The 20,642-nt window shown below is 37.4% G+C and overlaps 1 protein-coding gene across 6 annotated transcripts in view; it reads left to right on the top strand.

The window, feature by feature from the left end:
• NELL2 (neural EGFL like 2) overlaps window positions 1-1,132 on the top strand; it is a 399,311-nt gene extending 398,179 nt beyond the window's left edge. For 5 of the 6 annotated variants that reach the window (XM_032347957.1, XM_032347956.1, XM_032347954.1 and 2 more), the window contains exon 21: window positions 417-467. In XM_032347957.1, coding sequence (XP_032203848.1) covers window positions 417-467 — 51 coding nt within the window. Of the gene's footprint in view, window positions 1-416 lie in introns of all 6 variants that reach the window. The other variant, XM_032347951.1, reaches the window with a different exon arrangement.
• The last annotated feature ends 19,510 nt before the right edge of the window (window positions 1,133-20,642 follow it).

Below are 20,642 nucleotides of genomic sequence, written 5' to 3'. Positions count from 1 at the left end.
TTCTAGCAGCTTTCACAATTTTTGACATGTTCTCTTGGTGTTTATTAGCTTTCTGCCTCCCACCCCAAATTAACCCCTGCCCTCTGAGGGTAGTGACCATGTCTGCTTATTCATCAATATACCTAGGGCTCAATAAACTCAATACATATTTTGTGGATGAATAATTGAGAGAACAAGTGTGATCTAAGAAGTTGCCGTGTGGTAAATAAAGCTAGTCTATGATTTGCCACAAATAACTGGACATAATTGGTCCTGCAGAAGTCGAGACATGAGAATTAACTGGGCTGTTGAACTTGCAGGGGTGCCTAAATAACAAGGCCTGGTCAGATTTACGTGCACCAATCAGTAAGTGTGAGTATTCACTAATGGCTGAACAGCTTATACCATCCTTTTCTTTCCCCTTTTTTCTTCTCTAGAATGGCCACATCTGTTGCTCAGTGGACCCACAGTGCCTTCAGGAACTGTGAAGTTAACTGTCTCACGGGAGATTTCTGTTTAAAGAATGTTCTTTCATTAAAAAGACCAAAAAAAAAAAAAAGTTAAAACGTAAAGTGGATGATTTGTGGGCAGCTAAGTGCAGCTTTGTTAATAGCTGAGTGAACATTCAATTATGAAATTTGTGAAGCTTGAGAAAATCACTAAAGGAAAATTCTTGGGGCAAAACGAGACCAGAATTCTGCTTCTACTGTGTCTGACATCACCGTGGTAGAAGAATGGGTGTAGAATACACACCATGACATCATGACCCCTGGATATAAAGCCTGAGCCCATCAGAGCTTTGAAAGCCTCTAGCTTCACTGGTGCAGAAAATTTTTCTCTAGATCAGAATCTTCACGAATCAGTTAGGTTCCTCACTGCTGAAAATAAAATGCAAGGCAGTGAATGAATTATATTTTCAGAAGCAAAGCAAAGAAGCTATAACCTGTTATGTACAGTATACACTCTGAAAAGAAATCTGAAACAAGTTATTGTAATGATAAAATAATGCACAGGCATGGTTACTTAATATTTTCTAACAGGAAAAGTCATCCCTATTTCCTTGTTTTACTGCACTTAATATTATTTGGTTGGATTTGTTCAGTATAAGCTCGTTCTTGTGAAAAATTAAATAAATATTTCTCTTACCTTATAACGTGTCCAAGTGTCTTGTTTAATGTGTTCTTTTCCCCACAGATGCCTCAACATACAAACTGTTTCCTAGTTCTGCTGATGAAAAACTCCTACCATGCTATTTCCAAATTGAAATGTGATTTTCACTAAATTATAGGTCTAAGTGGGAAGTGTGATGGATACCTTCATTCTGCCTCTTGAGACCCTCTCAATCACATTTTCTACCCTGTCTGTATCCTGGGAGCTGATCTATATGGACCATATTAATGGGTTCCCTTGTCCTTTGGATTCTATCTTGGTTTTACCAGTGGGAGCTGCTTGCAAGATATCAGAAAGAGTAAAATTTTGGAGGGTTTTTTGTTTTGTTTTTGTTTTTGTTTTTGTTTTGCTGCTGGCTCCCATTCTGCCACAGCACTGCCGTGATTAGTGGTGTTACCTCACTAAACGCGCCATCTCCTGACCCATGGCCCCGTCTGATTTCTCCAGGTTCTGATAATTTCTTCTTCTATTTGCTTCTTCCAGCTTAGGGACAGTCACAACTATGGCTGTTTTCTCCTCAGGAGGTACCTGCCCTGCCCCATTTCTTGTTGATTTCCCTATTTCCTATCACATCTCTATAAATGGTCCCTTTGTTAAACTCTCTTTAATTAGCCAGCTTGTGTGTGCCATCTGTTTCCTGCCAGGACTCTGACTGATACCCACAAGGAAGGGAGTATATGAGGGTTGGGAATGTCTTCAAGAATTGGTCCTTCACATTTTGATATAAAATATTAAAGAATCCCAATGTTAGGAGGGATTATGACATTACCTGTTAAATATGTTGATATACTAGAATCTCAAGAGGACAAAAAAGTAAAAGATTGAAGCCCCAATAAAGGACATGTAATCCATTATTGCCCTATCTATATGTTTTGCATTAGGGCAAAAAGCAAATACAAAAATTATCAAATTAAATTTTAGCTGCCTAGAGACTTTTAGTTTAAAGAGGAAAATGGAAATGGACAGTATATGACCAAACCATAGAAATGTTAAAGTGGCTTTTCACTATCCCTGCACCATTGCTATGGAAACAATCTTACACTCGCTGAGCTAAAGGATAATTTATAAATGTCTTAATGCTTTGGCATGTGTAATATTTATTGAATGTGTGAATTCAAGTATCTCTCCATATTCCCTGGATTTATCATAAATTATTTTTTCTGCAGCCTTTTTATATCTAAAATTTCAGCAGAGCACAAGGGTTTTTTTTTTCTATTATTGAATATGGTAAATAATAAGTTAGTCTCCAAGAAGATATTAATTTGAAGTTATTTCCATGTGATTTTTTTTGTTATATGTATTTTGGATTTCATACTAAATCTTCCTGGAAAAATGTATTTTATTTGCATTAATGAGGAGAGTAAGGAAAGTGTGTGCATGCAGGTATGTGTGTAATGTATATACACAGAACATCTCCATCCATATACTCATATATATGCATCATTTAGATATTTTATGACTTTTGGAAGAAGAAGCAAGGCTGGAATTGTATATTCCCAATTTGTTATAAACCTTTGTAGGGCTCTGAGGAGTTGGGTGGTTTGAAGACCCCTGGATTCTATAGACTGCTAAATGAAAGAAAACTCTTATAACACTGAAAAGAAGGAAAAAATAAGATTATGTTCTTCCAAGGACTATTAAAGCAATGAATGTGTTCAGATTGAATTTTTTCCCTTCAAGGTTTATACCATAAAATGTAGATCCCAGGAGAATGACTATTTACCTCAACAAGCAGTAATCAATTGCTTCTTAAGAACTTTGTTCCTTGAAAAAGAGGTGGTTAATGCCCTACTTCTTACTCTGGAAATAATTGGCAAAATGCCGTCGTTGAATTATGCCGATAGTATAAGAAAGTGAGAACTTTCCATGAATTTAGAAGAAGCATGAATTTACTTTGGGGGTACTTGGCTTTTTTAAGAGCAGCTCTTGGTGACAATTTTTGTTTTTACATTTCCCTCATTTTCCCTTTTCTGAGAAGAAAAGCACAAGAATATTTAAATGCAATCCTTTGGGAAGTAACGTATGGCAATCCTTATTATTTATCTCCTTTTTCAGAAGACTGCCATTTTGCTTTTTCCCTTTGCCTTATATGCTGGTAAAGAGAGCCATGGGTTTGTTCGATTACACTGCAATATCATGGAATTCTTTCATCCTCCCACTAACTTGGTTATCTATAGCCAAAGTTGAAATATCTTATAATTGCCTTTAAAAAAATGAATGGTATATCAAAGCTCTCTAAAACAGCAATCAATACTCCGACTATCAGAGTAGCAGAAGTTATTCAGTTGCACAAAGCTGAGGTTACATGTACTGAATAGAAGAATATCAGCTGCGGTTCACTAAGCGTTACCGCATCTATCAAAGCTCCATGTTGCTGACTAGTTTGGAGTTCCTCTGCAGGTTAGTGGATCCCACAGACCTGTGTGGGGCTGTAGTACTGTTGACCTAGCACTCAAGCATTGATGAGACCAACTTTTTTTTAGAACAAGATGTTTTGTCTTTATATTTTAAAATGTAGAGTGTTAGTGGTCCAATAGTAAATTGATCTCAGAGAGATTCTTGCCAAAAGGATACCTGAAGGCAATAAGTGAATGCTCATGCTCTATATACACTTTATTCACGGAGGTGCCTGGACACTCACCCTCGGCAGTCCCTTTGTTGCTCTGAAGTTGGCTCATTGTGTTCGTACTGACCTTTCATTATTGATGCACTGTTTTCTGCCCTAGAGTTCAATATCTTCCATAAAGGAATTGTCACCTCTTTGCAGAGTAATTGCCCTTACTTAATAGACCTGCAGGTAGAAAGGCAGAGCGCCTTAAGCTATAGTGATTCTGGATCTCTGATGAAATAAAGTGACAAAGAATAGAACCATTAGAGGAGTTTTGAGTAAAATCATCTGAGTTGCAATTTCCTATGTATACCTTGTATTTGCCAGGAGGCTGGGACTACTTCCTTCAAACCTTTGGTCTTTGTTTTGTGATTAAATCAAATCTTTTGTAGGGATTGGTTACACAGCAGATTCTGAAATTCTTTATTTTGAATGAAAAATGGCATAAATATGTTATCGTCACCACCAAAATACTATTTAGAACATGTTCTCCCAATTATCTCTAGTGCTAGGTGCTTTAAAAACAAACAAACAAACAAACAAAACCCTACTTTGGATTAAGTGTGACTATATGCAGAAGTTGAAATGATACCCAGTTTATTTTTGAATAATTTTTTTCTCTTTTACAAACACACAACTGTAAGTAGGGAAAAAAAAAACAGAAAATATAATTTTCAAAAAAATATATAAAGAATCCAGGAATAAGTCTACCGAAAGAGATGCATGGCCTTATGGAGAAGATATAAAACCACACTGAACAAATAATTGTGGATGGCCCACCATATATCAGACACTATTCTAGGCATTGTGTGGAGAGTCCGAGCACTAAAGAGCGGGAGCACACAGAGCAGCATCACAGTAGATAAAGTATGTACAGAACGCAAGCATTCACGGGCATATTGCCTTCTTATGGAATTCACATTCTAATGGTGAGGGGAGAACATTAACAAATACATAGATGCTATGTCAGGTGGGGATAAGTGCTATGAAGAAAAATTAAGCTGGGTTGGGGTCGTGAAGTGGATAGGGGTGATAGTTAAGATATGGTGTGCAGAAGTCCTCTCTGTGTAAAGTGACATTGGAGCAAATACTTGAATGGAGTAAGGGGGTGAGCCGTCTGTGTTCCTGAAGGGAGAGAATTACAGACAGGGAGAACTGTGTGGACTCATCTAAGATGGTGCATGCTTATATGTGTCTCGAGAGGAGCAACCGAGCTGATTCAGAAGATGAGGTCAGAGTGACTGGTGACTAGATCACATAGATCCACCTGGGCCAAGGTTGGAGATTTGTATTTTATTCTTAAGGAGATGGGAGCTATTAAGAGAATTTTGAGCATAGCTGTGAAATAATTGGGCTGACAGTTAAAAGGATCACTTTTGCTCCTGTGTGGAGAATAGATAGGGGAGTTGCAGGAAGGGTGAGCTGTGCTAAGTGTGGAAACACGAGGTGTGTTCATAGTGAAGAATTTCAGACAAGATGGTAATGATTTGGACTAGGATGGTAATGACAAGGGTGAGAAGTAAGAACCAATGGAATTTAAAATTAAAGAAGATCCAACTAAATGAAAAAATGGATAGGAAACTTAAATATCTTTAAATGGACAATTCTCCCCACCAGTTCTAATGAGAAAAAAATATATAAAAAATAAAAACCACAAACAAACCAGCTCTTTTTAGTTGACCCTAAGCTGTCACAGAAAAATGAGTGGCCAAGAAAATGGTTTTGAAATGTAATATTTATTTATTTATTTATTTATTTATTTCTGAGAGAGGGAGCATGTGCATAAGTTGGGGAGGGGAGGGGCAGGGAAAAAAGGGAGAGAGAAAATCTCAAGCAGACTCCCTGCTAAGGAGCACAAAAACTGATGTGGGGCTCAATCCCAGGACCCCGAGATCATGACCTGAGCTGAAATCAACAGTTTGACATTCAACAGACTAAGACATCCAAGTGCCTCAAATGGCCAAGAATATTTTAAGGGTAGGAGAGACTTGTTCTACAATACGTCAAGAGAGTATAAATCTCTAGAAATTAAGAGTATTACTATAAAAATAAATAAGATAGGTGAAGGATGTATATAATAGCATCAAGACCTCAGAAAACACCCCAAACTCATATGGATACTTGATGTATGACAGAGGTTACACTGCCGATGTAAGCCTGTGGAAATTGGCTACAGAAGAACAAAAACATATCCTTATTGCATACAAATTAACTCCATGGTGATTAAAGACCTAATATAAAAAGCAACACAAATGAAATTTTAGGCGAATGCCTTTGACCTCAAAATATTTTAAAATAGACTCAAAAGACATCTATCATAAATTTATAGTTAAATTATGTTACTTGAAATCAATGAAAAGATAGGCCATATACTGGAAAAAATATTGGCATTATATATAATCACAAAGGACTGGTAACCAGAGCACACACACACACACTCCTAAAAAGAAGAAAAGTACAAAGTATCCAAGGAAAATGAACAGAAGACACACATAGGTATTTCACAAGCAAGGGCACCCCCAAATTACTAATAAATATGAAAATCTCCTTGGGTTCCCTAGTAATTAGGTAAGTTTATATTCAAACCAAATAACAAAATTCAATAAAAATTTGATAAAGTTAAAAAGTAAAGACAGCGGGAGGAGTCAATATGGTGGAGAAGTAGCAAACTGAGATGACATCAGGTAGCAGGAGATCAGCTAGATAGCTTATCAAGCCATTGTGAACACCTACAAATCCAACAGGAGATCGAAGAGAAGAGCAGCAATTCTAGAAACAGAAAATCAACCACTTTCTGAAAAGTAGGACCGGCAGAGAAATGAATCCAAAGCAATGGGAAGATAGACCACGGGGGGAGAGGCCAGCTCCGGGCAAGTGGCGGAACAATGGAGCACAAAATCAGGACTTTTAAAAGTCTGCTCCATGGAGGAACATCACTCCAAAGGCTAAACCGGGGTGAAGCCCACGCGGAGTCAGCGTGGTCCCAGGTCCCGTGGGGTCACAGGAGGATAGAGGGTGTCTGAGTGTCCCAGAGCTCACAGGTATTAGGGTGGGGAAGCCGGCTACAGAGACGGAGCCGAGGAGTGAGCTCTCAACTCGGGGTTACCTTGAACCCTAATCTGTGGCATAGGCTACTACTCTGAGTGAGGTCCCCACAAGAACCAGGGAGATACCCCCTGGGGGAGCTCAGGAATCTGCGGGGTTCAGAGACTCCAGGCAGAGCTGTGTGCCAGAGACAGAGATGCTTGGTCATAGGCTGGGTGAGCTTGGAGCGCAGCCAGAGGCCAGGGAGATGTGAGAGTGATTGAGCACTTTGCTCTGAAGGCATACTGAGGAGTGGGACCCCGAGCTCTCGGCTCCTCTGGGCCAGAGATTGGGAGGCCGCCATTTTCATTCCTGTCCTCCGGAACTCTACAGAAAGCATTCAGGGAACAAAAGCTCCCGAAAGCGAACCCGAGTGTATTACTTAGCCTGGCCCCTGATAAGAGCGGTGCAATTCCACCTGGGGAAAAGACACTTGAGAATCACTACAACAGGTCCCTACCCCAGAAGATCAACAAGAAATCCAGCCAAGACCAAGTTCACTTACGAAGGAGAAGAGTGGAATTCCAGAGGAGGAGAAAGCAAAGCATGGAATTCATGGCTTTCCCCCCATGATTCTTTAGTCTTGAAGTTAATCAATTTTTTTTTCATTTTTTCCTTCTGTCAAATTTTTTTTAACTTTTACCCTTTCCTCTTTTAACATTTTTAACTAGTTTATCTTAACAATACCTTTCATAAAAAAATAATCTTTTTTATACCTTCATTATTATAGTCATATTTTATCCTTCAATGTTTCTAACTTTATTTTTTGTATACACATAGGGTTTTTTCTTCTAAAAAATTTGGAGTACAACTTCTTCTAATAGATCAAAATATACCCTAAATCTAGCTCCGGGCTTGTTCTAGTCTCCAGCCTGAGCAAATTCTCTCCACTTTCTTTTTCTTTATTCTCCCAACCAACTTACTTTATCAACTACTTTTTTAGACATTAAATTTTTTTTCATCTTTATAGGCATATTCCATCCCTTTATTGTGTTTACCCTTATATATGTTTTTCATTCTTTAACATTTTGGGAGGTAGTTTCTTCTAAAAGACCAAAATACTCCCCAGATTAAGTGGGTGACCCTGTTCTAGACACCACTCTAATATATATATTTTTTTCTTTTTTATATATTTTTTTAATTTGTTTTCTTTTTCTATTTTTTTTTTCTGAACTTCCTTTTATCACCCTTCTCCCCCCCCCAACCCCCCCATGATTTGGGGTCTCTTCTGATTTGGTTAAAGCACATTTTCTTGGGGTCTTTGCCACCCTTTTAGTATTTTATTTACTCCTTCATATATTCTTATCTGGACAAAATGACAAGGCAGAAAAACTCACCACAAAAAAAAAAACAAAAAACAAAAAACAAAAACAAAACAAAACAACAACAACAACAAAAAAAACAAGAGGCAGTGCCGAAGGCTACAGACCTAATCAATACGGACATTGGTAATATGTCAGATCTAGAGTTCAGAATGATTATTCTCAAGGTTCTAGCCAGGCTCAAAAAAAGCATGGAAGATATTAGAGAAACCCTCTCCAGAGAGATAAAAGCCCTTTCTGGAGAAATAAAAGAACTAAACTCTAACCAAGTTGAACTCAAAAAAAGCTATTAATGAGGTGCAATCAAAAATGGATGATAAATGAGGCAGAAGAAAGAATTAGTGTTATAGAAGACCAAATGACAGAGGATAAAGAAGCTGAGCAAAAGAGAGAAAAACATATACTGTACCATGAGGGAAGAATTTGAGAGATAAGTGACACCATAAGATGAAACAACATTAGAATAATTGGGATTCCAGAAGAAGAAGAAAGAGAGAGGGGAGCAGAAGGTCTATTGGAGAGAATTATTGTAGAGAATTTCCCTAATATGGCAAAGGGAACAAGCATCAAAATCCAGGAGGTGCAGAGAACACCCCCTCAAAATCAATAAGAATAGGTCCACACCCTATCACCTAATAGTAAAATTTACAAGTCTTAGTGACAAAGAAAAAATCCTAAAAGCAGCCCAGGAAAAGAAGTCTGTAACCTACAATGGTAAAAATACTAGATCAGCAGCGGACTTATCCACAGAGACCTGACAGGCCAGAAAGAACTGGCATGATATATTCAAAGCACTAAACAAGAAAAACATGCAGCCAAGAATACTATATCCAGCTAGGCTATCACTGAAAATAGAAAGAGAGATAAAAATCTTCCAGGACAAACCAAAACTGAAAGAATTAGCAAACACCAAACCAGCTCTACAGAAAATATTGTAAGGGGTCCTCTAAGCAAAGAGAGATCCTAAAAGTAGTAGATCAGAAAGGAACAGAGACAATATACAGTAATAGTCACTTTACAGGCAATACAATGGCACTAAATTTATATCTCTCAATAGTTACCCTGAATGTAAATGAGCTAAATGCCCCAACCAGAAGACACAGGGTATCAGAATGGATAAAAACCAAAACCCATCAATAATCTGCCTACAAGAAACTCATTTTAGACCCGAAGACACCTCCAGATTTAAAGTGAGGGGGTGGAAAACAATTTACCATGCACATGGACATCAGAAGAAAGCTGGGGTGGCAATTCTTATATAAGATCAATTAGATTTTAAGCCAAAGACTATAATAAGAGATGAGGAAAGACACCAAAGGGTCTGTCCAACAAGAAGCTCTAACAATTCTAAATATCTATGCCCCTAATGTTGGAACAGCCAACTATATAAACCAATTAATAACAAAATCAAAGAAACACATCAACAATAACACAGTAATAGTAGGGAACTTTAACACTCCCCTCACTGAAATGGACAGATCATCCAAGCAAAAGGTCAAGAAGGAAATAAAGGCCTTAAATGACACATTGGACCAGATGGACATCACAGATCTATTCAGAACATTCCATCCCAAAGCAACAGAATATACATTCTTCTCTAGTGCACATGGAACATTCTCCAGAATAGATCACATCCTGGGTCATAAATCAGGTCTCAACCAGTATCAAAAGATTGGGATCATTCCTTGCATATTTTCAGACCACAATGCTCTGAAGGTAGAACTCAATCACAGGAGGAAATTTGGAAAGAACCCAAATCCATGGAGACTAAACAGCATTCTTCTAAAGAATGAATGGATCAACCAGGAAATTAAAGAAGAATTGAAAAAATTCATGGAAACAAATGATAATGAAAACACAACTGTTCAAAATCTGTGGCACACAGCAAAGGCAGTCCTGAGAGGAAAATATATAGTGATACAAACCTTTCTCAAGAAACAAAAATGGTCTCAAATACACAACCTAACCCTACAAGAGGTTCTCCTAAAGGAGCTGGAGAAAGAACAACAAAGAAAACCTAAACCCAGCAGGAGAGGAGACATAATAAAGATCAGAGCAGAAATCAATGAAATAGAAACCAAAATAAACAATAGAACAAATCAACGAAACTAGGAACTGGTTCTTTGAAAGAATTAATGAGATTGATAAACCCCTGGCCAGACTTATCAAAATGAAAAGAGACCCAAATAAATAAAATCAAGAATGAAAGAGGAGAGATCACAACCAACACCAAAGAAACACAAACAATTATTAAGAACATACTATGAGCAACTCTACGCCAACAAATTTGACAATCTGGAAGAAATGGATGCATTCCTAGAGACATATAAACTACCACAACTGAACCAGGAAGAAATAGAAAACCTGAACAGACCCATAACCAGTAAGGAGATTGAAATGGTTATCAAAAATCTCCAAACAAACAAAAGCCCAGAGCCAGACAGCTTCCCAGGGGAGTTCTACCAAACATTTAAAGAAGAATTAATTCCTATTCTCCTGAAACTGTTTCAAAAAATAAAAACAGCAGGAAAACTTCCAAACTCATTTTATGAGGCCAGCATCACTTTGATCCCCAAACCAGACAAGGATCCCATCAAAAAAGAGAACTACAGACCAATATCCTTGATGAACACAGATGCAAAAATTCTCACCAAAATACTAGCCAGTAGAATCCAACAGAACATTAAAAGGATGATTCACTGCGACCAAGTGGGATTTATTTCAGGCTGCAAGGTTGGTTCAACATCTGCAAATCAATCAATGTGATACAACACATTAATAAAAGAAAGAAGAAGAACCATATGATACTCTCAATAGATGCTGATAAAGCATCTGACAAAGTACTGCATCCCTTCCTGATCAAAACTCTTCAAAGTGTAAGGATAGAGGGCACATACCTCAATATTATCAAAGCCATCTATAGAAAACCCCCCGCAAATATCATTCTCAATGGAGAAAAACTGAAAGCTTTTCCGCTAATGTCAGGAACATGGCAGGGATGTCCATTATCACCACTGCCATTCAATGTAGTACTTGAAGTCCTAGCCTCAGCAATCAGACAACAAAAATAAATTAAAGGCATCCAAATCAGCAAAGAAGAAGTCAAAAAGAAATTAAAGGCATCCAAATCAGCAAAGAAGAAGTCAAACTCTCGCTCTTTGCAGATGATATGATACTATCTGTGGAAAACCCGAAAGACTCCACTATAAAACTGATAGAACTTATACAGGAATTCAGTAAAGTGTCAGGATATAAAATCAATGCACAGAAATCAGTTGCATTTCTTTCACCAACAACAAGACAGAGGAAAGAGAAATTAAGGAGTCAATCCCATTTACAATTACACCCAAAATCATGATATACCTAGGAATTAACCTAAACAAAAAGGCAAAGAATCTATACTCAGAAAACTATAAAGTACTCATGAAAGAAACTGAGGAAGACACAAAGAAATATAAAAAATGTTCCATGCTCCTGGATTGGAAGAATAAATATTGTGAAAATGTCTATGCTACCTAAAGCAATCTACACGTTTAATGTAATCTCTATCAAAATACCATCCATTTTTTTTTTCAAAGAAATGGAACAAATAATCCTAAAATTTATATGGAACCAGAAAAGACCTCGAATAGCCAAAGGAATATTGAAAAAGAAAGCCAAAGTTGGTGGCATCACAATTCCGGACTTCAAGCTCTATTACAAAGTGGTCATCATCAAGACAGTGAGGTACTGGCACAAAAACAGACACATAGATCAATGGAACAGAATAGAGAGCCCAGAAATAGACCCTCAACTCTATGGTCAACTAATCTTTGACAAAGCAGGAAAGAATGTCCAATGGAAAAAATGCCTCTTCAACAAATGGTGTTGGGAAAATTGGATAGCCACATGCAGAAAAATGAAATTGAACCATTTCCTTACACCATACATGAAAATAGACTCAAAATGGATGAAGGACCTCAATGTGAGAAATTAATCTATCCAAATCCTTGAGGAGAACACAAGCAGCAACCTCTTCGACCTCTTCCTAGGAACATCGCCAAAGGCAAGGGAAGCAAGGGCAACAATGAAGTATTGGAATTTCATCAAGATCAAAAGCTTTTGCACAGCAAAGGAAACAGTTAACAAAACCAAAAGACAACTGACAGAATGGGAGAAAATATTTACAAATGACATATCAAATAAAGGGCTAGTATCCAAAAATCTATACAGAGCTTAACAAACTCAACACCCAAAGAACAAATAATCCAATCAAGAAATGGGCAGAGGACATGAACAGACATGAACAGACATTTCTGCAAAGAAGACATCCAAAGATGGCCAAAAGAGACATGAAAAAGTGCTCCATATCTCTCGGCATCAAGGAAATACAAATGAAAACCACAATGAGATACCACCTCACACTAGTCAGAATGGCTAAAAAATGAATGAATGAAGAATGGCTATGGAAAGAATCTAGATGTCCATCAACAGATGAATGGATAATGAAGATGTGGTATATATATATACAATGGAACACTATGTAGCCATCAAAAGAAATGAAATCTTGCCATTTGCGATGACGTGGATGGAACTAGAGGGTATTAAGCTTAGCGAAATAAGTCAATCAGAGAAAGACAACTATCATATGATCTCCCTGATATGAGGAAGTGGAGATGCAACGTGGGGGGTTTGGAGGGTAGGGAAAGAATATATGAAACAAGATGGGATCGGGAGGGACACAAACCATAAGAGACTCTTAATCTCGCAGAACAAACTTAATGTTGCTGGGGGTAGGGTTGCTCCTGTATAAGGGGAGGGTGGTGGGGTTATGGACATTGACAGGGGTGTGTGCTATGGTGAGTGCTGCAAAGTGTATAAACCTGATGATTCACAGACCTGTACTCCTGGGGCTAAAAATACATTATATGTTTATAAAAATTTTTTTTTTAATTTAAAAATAACCACCCCCCCCCCCAAAAAAAGTAAGGATAGCACATGGGGCAGCTGGGTGGCTCAATTAGTTAAGTGACTGACTCTTGATTTCAGCTCAGGTCATGATCTCAGGGTCATGAGGTTGACCCTGTATGGGGCACCACACCGGGTATGGTGTCTGCTTAAGATTCTCTCTCTCTCCCTCTCCCTGGGCTCCTCCCCTTTGGTCACACATGTGCATGTGATCTCTCTTGCTCTCTCTTTCAAAAAGTAAAAAGGTAGGATAGCTACAACCATTGATATGAATATGAAACAACAGGAGCTCCTGCACACTAGCAGTGGCAGCATACATTATACACATCTCCAAACATTTTTGCAATACCTGAAGTTGAGGATATACACCCCTTATGATCCAGCATGTACTCTGAAGTATGTGATCTAGAGCTGCACTGTCCAATACAGTAGCCACTAGTCATTTGTGGCTATTTAAATTTAAATTAATTAAATTAAATTAAATTAAAGTTCACTTCCTCAGTTGCATGAACACATTCCAAGTGCTCAATAGCCACTCTATGACTATTGTATAGTCTACTATACTGGACAGCACAATAATAGTTCTAACATTAAAGGAAGTTCTATTGGAATGGTACCATTCAATGGAAATTTTCACACACATGTATAAAAAGACGTGTAACAGATATTTGTAGTAGTATTATCCGCAATAACAAAATTCTAAGAACCATTCTAATGTAAATCAGTAGAATGACTGATAAACCAAATGCACAATGTTTATATTTTGGAATACTTTAGAACATGAAAATGAATAAGAACTACATATAATGACATGGATGAATCTCAGAAACAATGTGTAGAAAAAATCAAAATGCAGAAAATGCACACATAACACACAATATTTATATAAAATTTTAAAATATTCAAAACTGTGTATTGTGTAAGAATATATCTATGCACAAAGTATTTTTAAAGTGAATGGGAATGATAAACATCAAACTAGGATAGTGGTTGTCTCTGAGAGGTAGAAAAGTAGTGCCAAATATACAGGGTACATAACTGTGTTGGCAATATTTGTTTATCATTACATTCTATATACTCCAGATATTTTAAATAATGTTGTCTATTGCTGGCATTCAGATAAACGAATTTACAGATTGATTAACTTAAATAGAATTTACATTTCTATTCCTCAAACTAAGCCATTTAATTTTTTTCATTTAACTTAATCTATTTCTTTTCAGTGTTCCAAAATTCATTGTTTATGCACCTCACCCAGTGCTCCATGCAATACGTGCCCTCCATAATACCCACCACCAGGCTCACCCAAACCCCCACCCCCTACCCCTCCAAAACCCTCAGTTTGTTTCTCAGAGTCCACAGTCTCTCATGGTTGGTCTCCCCCTCTGATTTCCCAAACTCACTTCTCCTCTCCATCTCCCAATGTCCTCCGTGTTATTCCTTATGCTCCACAAGTAAGTGAAACCATAGGATAATTGACTCTCTCTGCTTGACTTATTTCACTCAGCATAATCTCTTCCAGTCCCATCCATGTTGATACAAAAGTTAGGCATTCATCCTTTCTGATGGAGGCATAAAACTCCATTGTATATATGGACCATATCTTCTTTATCCCCTCATCCATTGAAGGGCATCTTGGCTCTTTCCACAGTTTGGCAACTGTGGCCTTTCTTGTTATGAACACTAGGGTACAGATGGCCCTTCTTTTCACTACATCTGTATTTTTGGGGTAAATACCCAGTAGTGCAATTGCAGGGTCATAGGGTGGCTCTATTTTTAATTTTTTTTTAAGATTTTATTTATTTATTTGACAGAGAGAGATCACAAGTAGGCAGAGAGGCAGAGAGAGGAGGAAGCAGGCTCCCCACTGAGCAGAGAGCCCGATGCGGGATTCGATCCCAGGACCCTGAGATCATGACCTGAGCCGAAGGCAGCGGCTTAACCCACTGAGCCACCCAGGCGCCCTATTTTTAATTTTTTGAGGAATCTCCACACTGTTTTCCAAAGTGGCTGCACCAACTTGCATTCCCACCAACAGTTTAAGAGGGTTCCCCTTTCTCCATATCCTCTCAAACACACGTTGTTTACTGTTTTGTTAATTTTGGCCATTCTAACTGATGTAAGGTGGTATCTCAATGTGGTTTTGATTTGAATCTCCCTGATTGCTAATGATGATGAACATTTTTTCATGTGTCTATTTAGCCATTTGTATGTCTTCTTTGGAGAAGTGTGTGTTCATGTCTTCTGCCCATTTTTTGATGTGATTATCTGTTTTTGCGTGTGTGTAAGCCATTTAATTTTTGACAGATACATATGGAAGTCATAAGATTTGTGGAAGCTAGGCTTTAGACAATTATATGTAGTGTGCTTTCTTTGGCAGCATATATACTAAAAAATAAACAATTATATGTAGCCTAAAAGGTTTCTTTTTCTAATAATTTATTTAAATACAATACAACTCCTCTAAACACAAATAGTAAGAAAAAAAAAAAGCAAGATGATCTCATCACCTTTGCTGTTGTTTTTATTTTTGTTTGCTCTCTGCTCACATGCTTACATATTTTACATTGCTGAGTCACAGTATCATTTTCTGCCTTTGGTGTGGCATTTTATTGTAAACAATTTTATATTATTACATGTTCATAAAACGTTAATAACCTGTAAATATTTCATTGATATGTTAGAAATGTAGTTTATTTCCTTCTAACTTTTTTATAATTATAGATGCTACTATAATTCATACCATGTAAGTTATCCGTAGGCTGTATTATCAGGAGTATATTTAATGAAGCAAGTTATGAACAATTCTAATGATGTGGTTTGCTTATTTTATTGTTTGTCTAAAGTCCGTACCAATGAACAATTCCACTGGCCATATAGGATTATTTTAAAATGAATCTATCCTACCTTACCAATTTAATTTTAGTCCTTCACTACTTTTATAGGTGTAAAATAATACATTACTATTTTAATTTGAATTTCCTTAAATAACTATAAGGTTAAATGTAGGTAGTACAGTCATTTTCTCCTTATGTTCTTGTTCATATAACTCTTGTGCTTTGATATTTTTCTTGTAAGTTAGAATTAGATAGCCATGTTTAATTGTTAGAAATCCTTTGACATATTTTTCAATGCCTTCCTCAATGTTATTTTTAGTTTATTTTAATTTTTATTGTAAAGAATTTCAGTATGTTATCATAGATGGTTATTTTTATAACCTCTTATATTTCATCGGATTATTATATTGCAATTAGCTCCTTGTACACATCCAGCAATGGGATAATCACCACCTCCAGAAACCACGCATTCAATTTTTAAAATATTCTATTTTTCTTCTGAACATCAGCTGAAATCTATTTTCCTTAAATTTCAAATTAATTTACATGATGTTGGTCCTATTTCTACTCACTGGGCCATACTGACAAGCTCCTCTTCAAATATCCTTCTAGAACCCTCTACTTCTACTATCAAATTTCTCCAATTTAAGTCAAACAACACAATCCAGGAGAAATTTCTTTTTTAAATTATTATTATGTTCAGTTAGCCAACAAATAGTACATCATTTGTTTTTGTTGTGGTGTTCATAACAATAGTGTATCATTGTTTTTGATGTAGCGTTCAATATCCAGTGCTCATTACCACACATGCCCTCCTTAATATCCATCACCTGGTTACTCCATGCCCCCACCTCCTTCCTTTTTGTAACCCTCAGTTTGTTTCCCAGGGTCCAGAGTCTCTCATGGTTTGTCTCCCTCTCTGACTTCTTCCCATTTAGTTTTCTCTCCCTTCCCTGTTGTTCTCCACACTATTCGTTATGTTCCACATACTGAAACCAAATTTGTCTTTTTCTTCTTGACTTATTTCACTTAGCATAATCTCCTCCAATTCCATCCATGTTGATGCAAATGGTGGGTATTCATCCTTTCTTTCTTTCTTTCTTTCTTTCTTTCTTTTTAATATTTTACTCATTTATTTGACAGAGATCACAAGTAGGCAGAGAGGCAGGCAGAGAGAGAGGAAGGGAAGCAGGCTCCCCGCTGAGCAGAGAGCCCGACGTGGGGCTCGATCCCAGGACTCTGAGATCATGACCTGAGCCGAAGGCAGCAGCTTAACCCACTGAGCCACCCAGGAGCCCCGGGTATTCATCCGTTCTGATGGCTGAGTAATATTCCATGTATATATGAATCACATCTTTATCCATTCATCTGTTGAAGGGCATCTCAGCTCCTTCCATAGTTGGGCTATTGTGGACATTGCTGCTATGAACACTGGGGGGCATATGCTCCTTTTTTTCACTACATCTGTATCTTTGGGGTAAATGTCTAGTAGTGCAATTGCTGCATTGTTGGGTAGCTCTATTTTTAACATCTTCAGGAATCTCCACACTGTTTTCCAGAGTGGCTGTACCAGCTTGCGTTCTCACCAACAATGTAAGAGGTTTCCCCTTTTTCCACATCCTCGTCAACATTTGTTGTTTCCTGTCTCATTAATTTTTGCTATTCTAACTGGTGTAAAGTGGTATCGCACTGTGGTTTTGACTTTTATTTCCCTAGTGATGTGGAGCATTTTTTTCATACGTCTGTTGGCTTTTTTTTTTTTTTTAAGATTTCATTATTTATTTGACAGACAGAGATCACAGGTAGGCAGAGAGGCAGGCAGAGAGAGAGGGGTAAGCAGGCTCCCGGCTGAGCAGAGAGCCTGATGCAGGGCTCCATCCCCGGACCCTGAGACCATGACTTGAGCCGAAGGCAGAGGATTAACCCACTGAGCCACCCAGGCGCCCCATTTGTATATCTTCTTCAGAGAAGTGTCTGTTCAAGGCTTCCGCTCCAGGAGAAATTTCTTTAGCCAAAGACACACTTGGTTAAGAAAATGAGAACATAAACTGGGGCTCCTTCACTGGACTTTTCTATCTTACAAAGAATAAAAATTTTCTCCAAATTCACCAAGTGATCTCTTTTGATATATTTGAAATTCATAAAAACTTCAGAATGCTAACTAAGAGAACATTTATATTCAAATTGCATTCTCCCAAATGTGTTTACAGAATCATCTTTCTAACAGCATAGTCAATGCTGTGTAAAATCGGATTCTATTTGGTGGCATATTACTATTCCATAAAGAATCCAGTAGCATGTATTTCCCACTGCAAATTGAATTTTTCTAGTAATTTGGGCTTTTCGTCCATAGTAAATACATTTCTCAGTGTAGGACTTCGTGCATCATCTCATCATTCTAAATGATATGCCAAAGGAAGATAACTGTGCCTTGTTATGAATAAAACAACTTGATTTTATTTTCGTAATTTGAATCATTTTGACTGCAAAGTCAAGCCAACAGAAACAGAATTGTATCTCGTTGGTTAAATTCTCACTTGACATAGAGCAGGACACAGTAGCAAACCTCATTAAGTGATGAGTAACAATAATGACAAGAGTTTTTGCAACTGGCACGTTTAACCCATGTTTTCTGAACATTCGTTTTTGTTCTGTTTGTGACATATGTTAACCAACTCTGAGTTTCGTTTTTACCTTTTTTTTTCCCCCTTTATGGAAAACTGCTTTTTTTTTTTTAAATTTTTAGCAAACATGAACTGTTTTAAAAAATACATGAAGTGTTTTTTAAAAATTACTTTTTTTTAAAAGATTTTATTTATTTATTTGACAGACAGAGATCACAAGTAGGCAGAGAGACAGAAGGAAGCAGGCTCCCTGCCGAGCAAAGAACCCAATATGGGGCTCGATCCCAGAACTCTGGGAGTCATGACCTGAGCTGAAGTCAGCGGCTTTAACCCACTGAGCCACCCAGGTGCCCCTTAAAAATTACTTATTTTAAAAAAGTTACTCTCCATGCGATTAACTTTTTCTGTTTGATAACATCACTGACATTACCCTGAGGGGGAAAAGACCATAAAAGCGGTCTGCCCCAAGCCTTCGACTCTTTGCTGTTAACTTGGGTGCAGCGGTAGGATCGTAGGGATGGGACTGAGCAATGGAAGCAATGAATACTGTGGAAGCCTCTTAGTTAGTAACTTCTCCTTTTTCCAATTCTTCCTTTTTTTCCTCTTTTAAAGATTATTTATTTATTTGAGATAGAGAGGGAAAGAGCAGGAGCAGGGGTGAAAGGCAGAGGAAGAAGCAGACTGGGAGCAGGGAGCTCCTAGGATCCCGGGATCCTAGGATCCCCTAGATCATGACCTGAGCGAAAGGCAGACGCCTAACCAACTGAGCCACTAAGGCGCCCCTCAATTCTTCCTTTCATATGCTTTATTTCCATAAGGTAGAAGAGCTTTTACTTTTCTTCTTAACAAACATCATTTGTCTGGAAAAATTTAGATCAGATGTTAAATCCTTATTCTCTTGATCCATTTCCAGTAAGATGTTTTCATCCTCCTCCTACTCCTGATTACCTCTCACTTGCATTAATTTGTTCATGCTACAGAACATATCTGAAGGCAGGATTCATGTCTTATTCATTTTTAAAAATTCTACTCAGTACAGTCACTAGTGTAGAATAGAATCCCTATTAATATTTTTATGCTGTAGATTTTTTCCAGCTTTATTGAAGTATAACAAACAAAATTATACTATATTTGAAGTATACATCAGGATGATTAGACATATGTTTGAAAAGAGTCCTGACATCTGGTTAATTACACATTCATCATCATATTAAAGTAATATAAATTTAATATATTAATATATTTCATATATAAATATATACATATATTTGTATATATTCGGTGAGAACTTTTAAGTCCTATTCTCTTAGGAAATTTCAATTACACATTACAGTATCATCAACTATAGTCACCATGTTAACATATTATATCTTCAGACCTTATTCATCTTTTTTTTTAAAGATTTTATTTATTTATTTGATAGAGAGAGATCACAAGTAGGCAGAGAGGCAGGCAGAGAGAGAGAGAGGGAAGCAGGCTCCCTGCTGAGCAGAGAGCCCGATGCGGGACTCGATCCCAGGACCCTGAGATCATGACCTGAGCCGAAGGCAATGGCTTAACCCACTGAGCCACCCAGGCGCCCAGACCTTATTCATCTTATGAAAGTTTGTACCCTTTGACTGACCTTTCCCTATTTCCCCCCTTCCACAGCCCTGCCAACCACTTTTCTACTCTCTGTTTTTATGTCTATACCATACTGTTTTCATTTCCACAGCTTTGTAATATAGCTTGAAAAAAGGAGTGTGATGCTTCCAGTTCTTTCTCTAGACTGTTTTGGCTATGTGTGGGGTTTTGTGGTTCCTATAGTTTTTGGATTGTTTCTTCAATTTCCATAAAAAATGTCAGTGGAATTTTGATAGGAATTGCATTGATTCTGTATACTGCTTTGGGTAGTGTGGACATTTTAACAATGTTAATTTTTCTAATCCATGAGCATGGAATATCTTTTCATTTATGTTCATCTTTGATTTCTTTCACTAAAGTCTTAGAGTTTTCAATGTATAGGTGTTTCATCTCCTTGGTTAAATTTATTCCTAGGTATTTTACTCTTTTTGATGTGATTATGATATTA

The sequence above is a fragment of the Mustela erminea genome, chromosome 6, assembly GCF_009829155.1.
Source record: "Mustela erminea isolate mMusErm1 chromosome 6, mMusErm1.Pri, whole genome shotgun sequence".
Taxonomy (NCBI): domain Eukaryota; kingdom Metazoa; phylum Chordata; class Mammalia; order Carnivora; family Mustelidae; genus Mustela; species Mustela erminea.
This window is presented reverse-complemented; position numbering and strand designations above follow the sequence as displayed.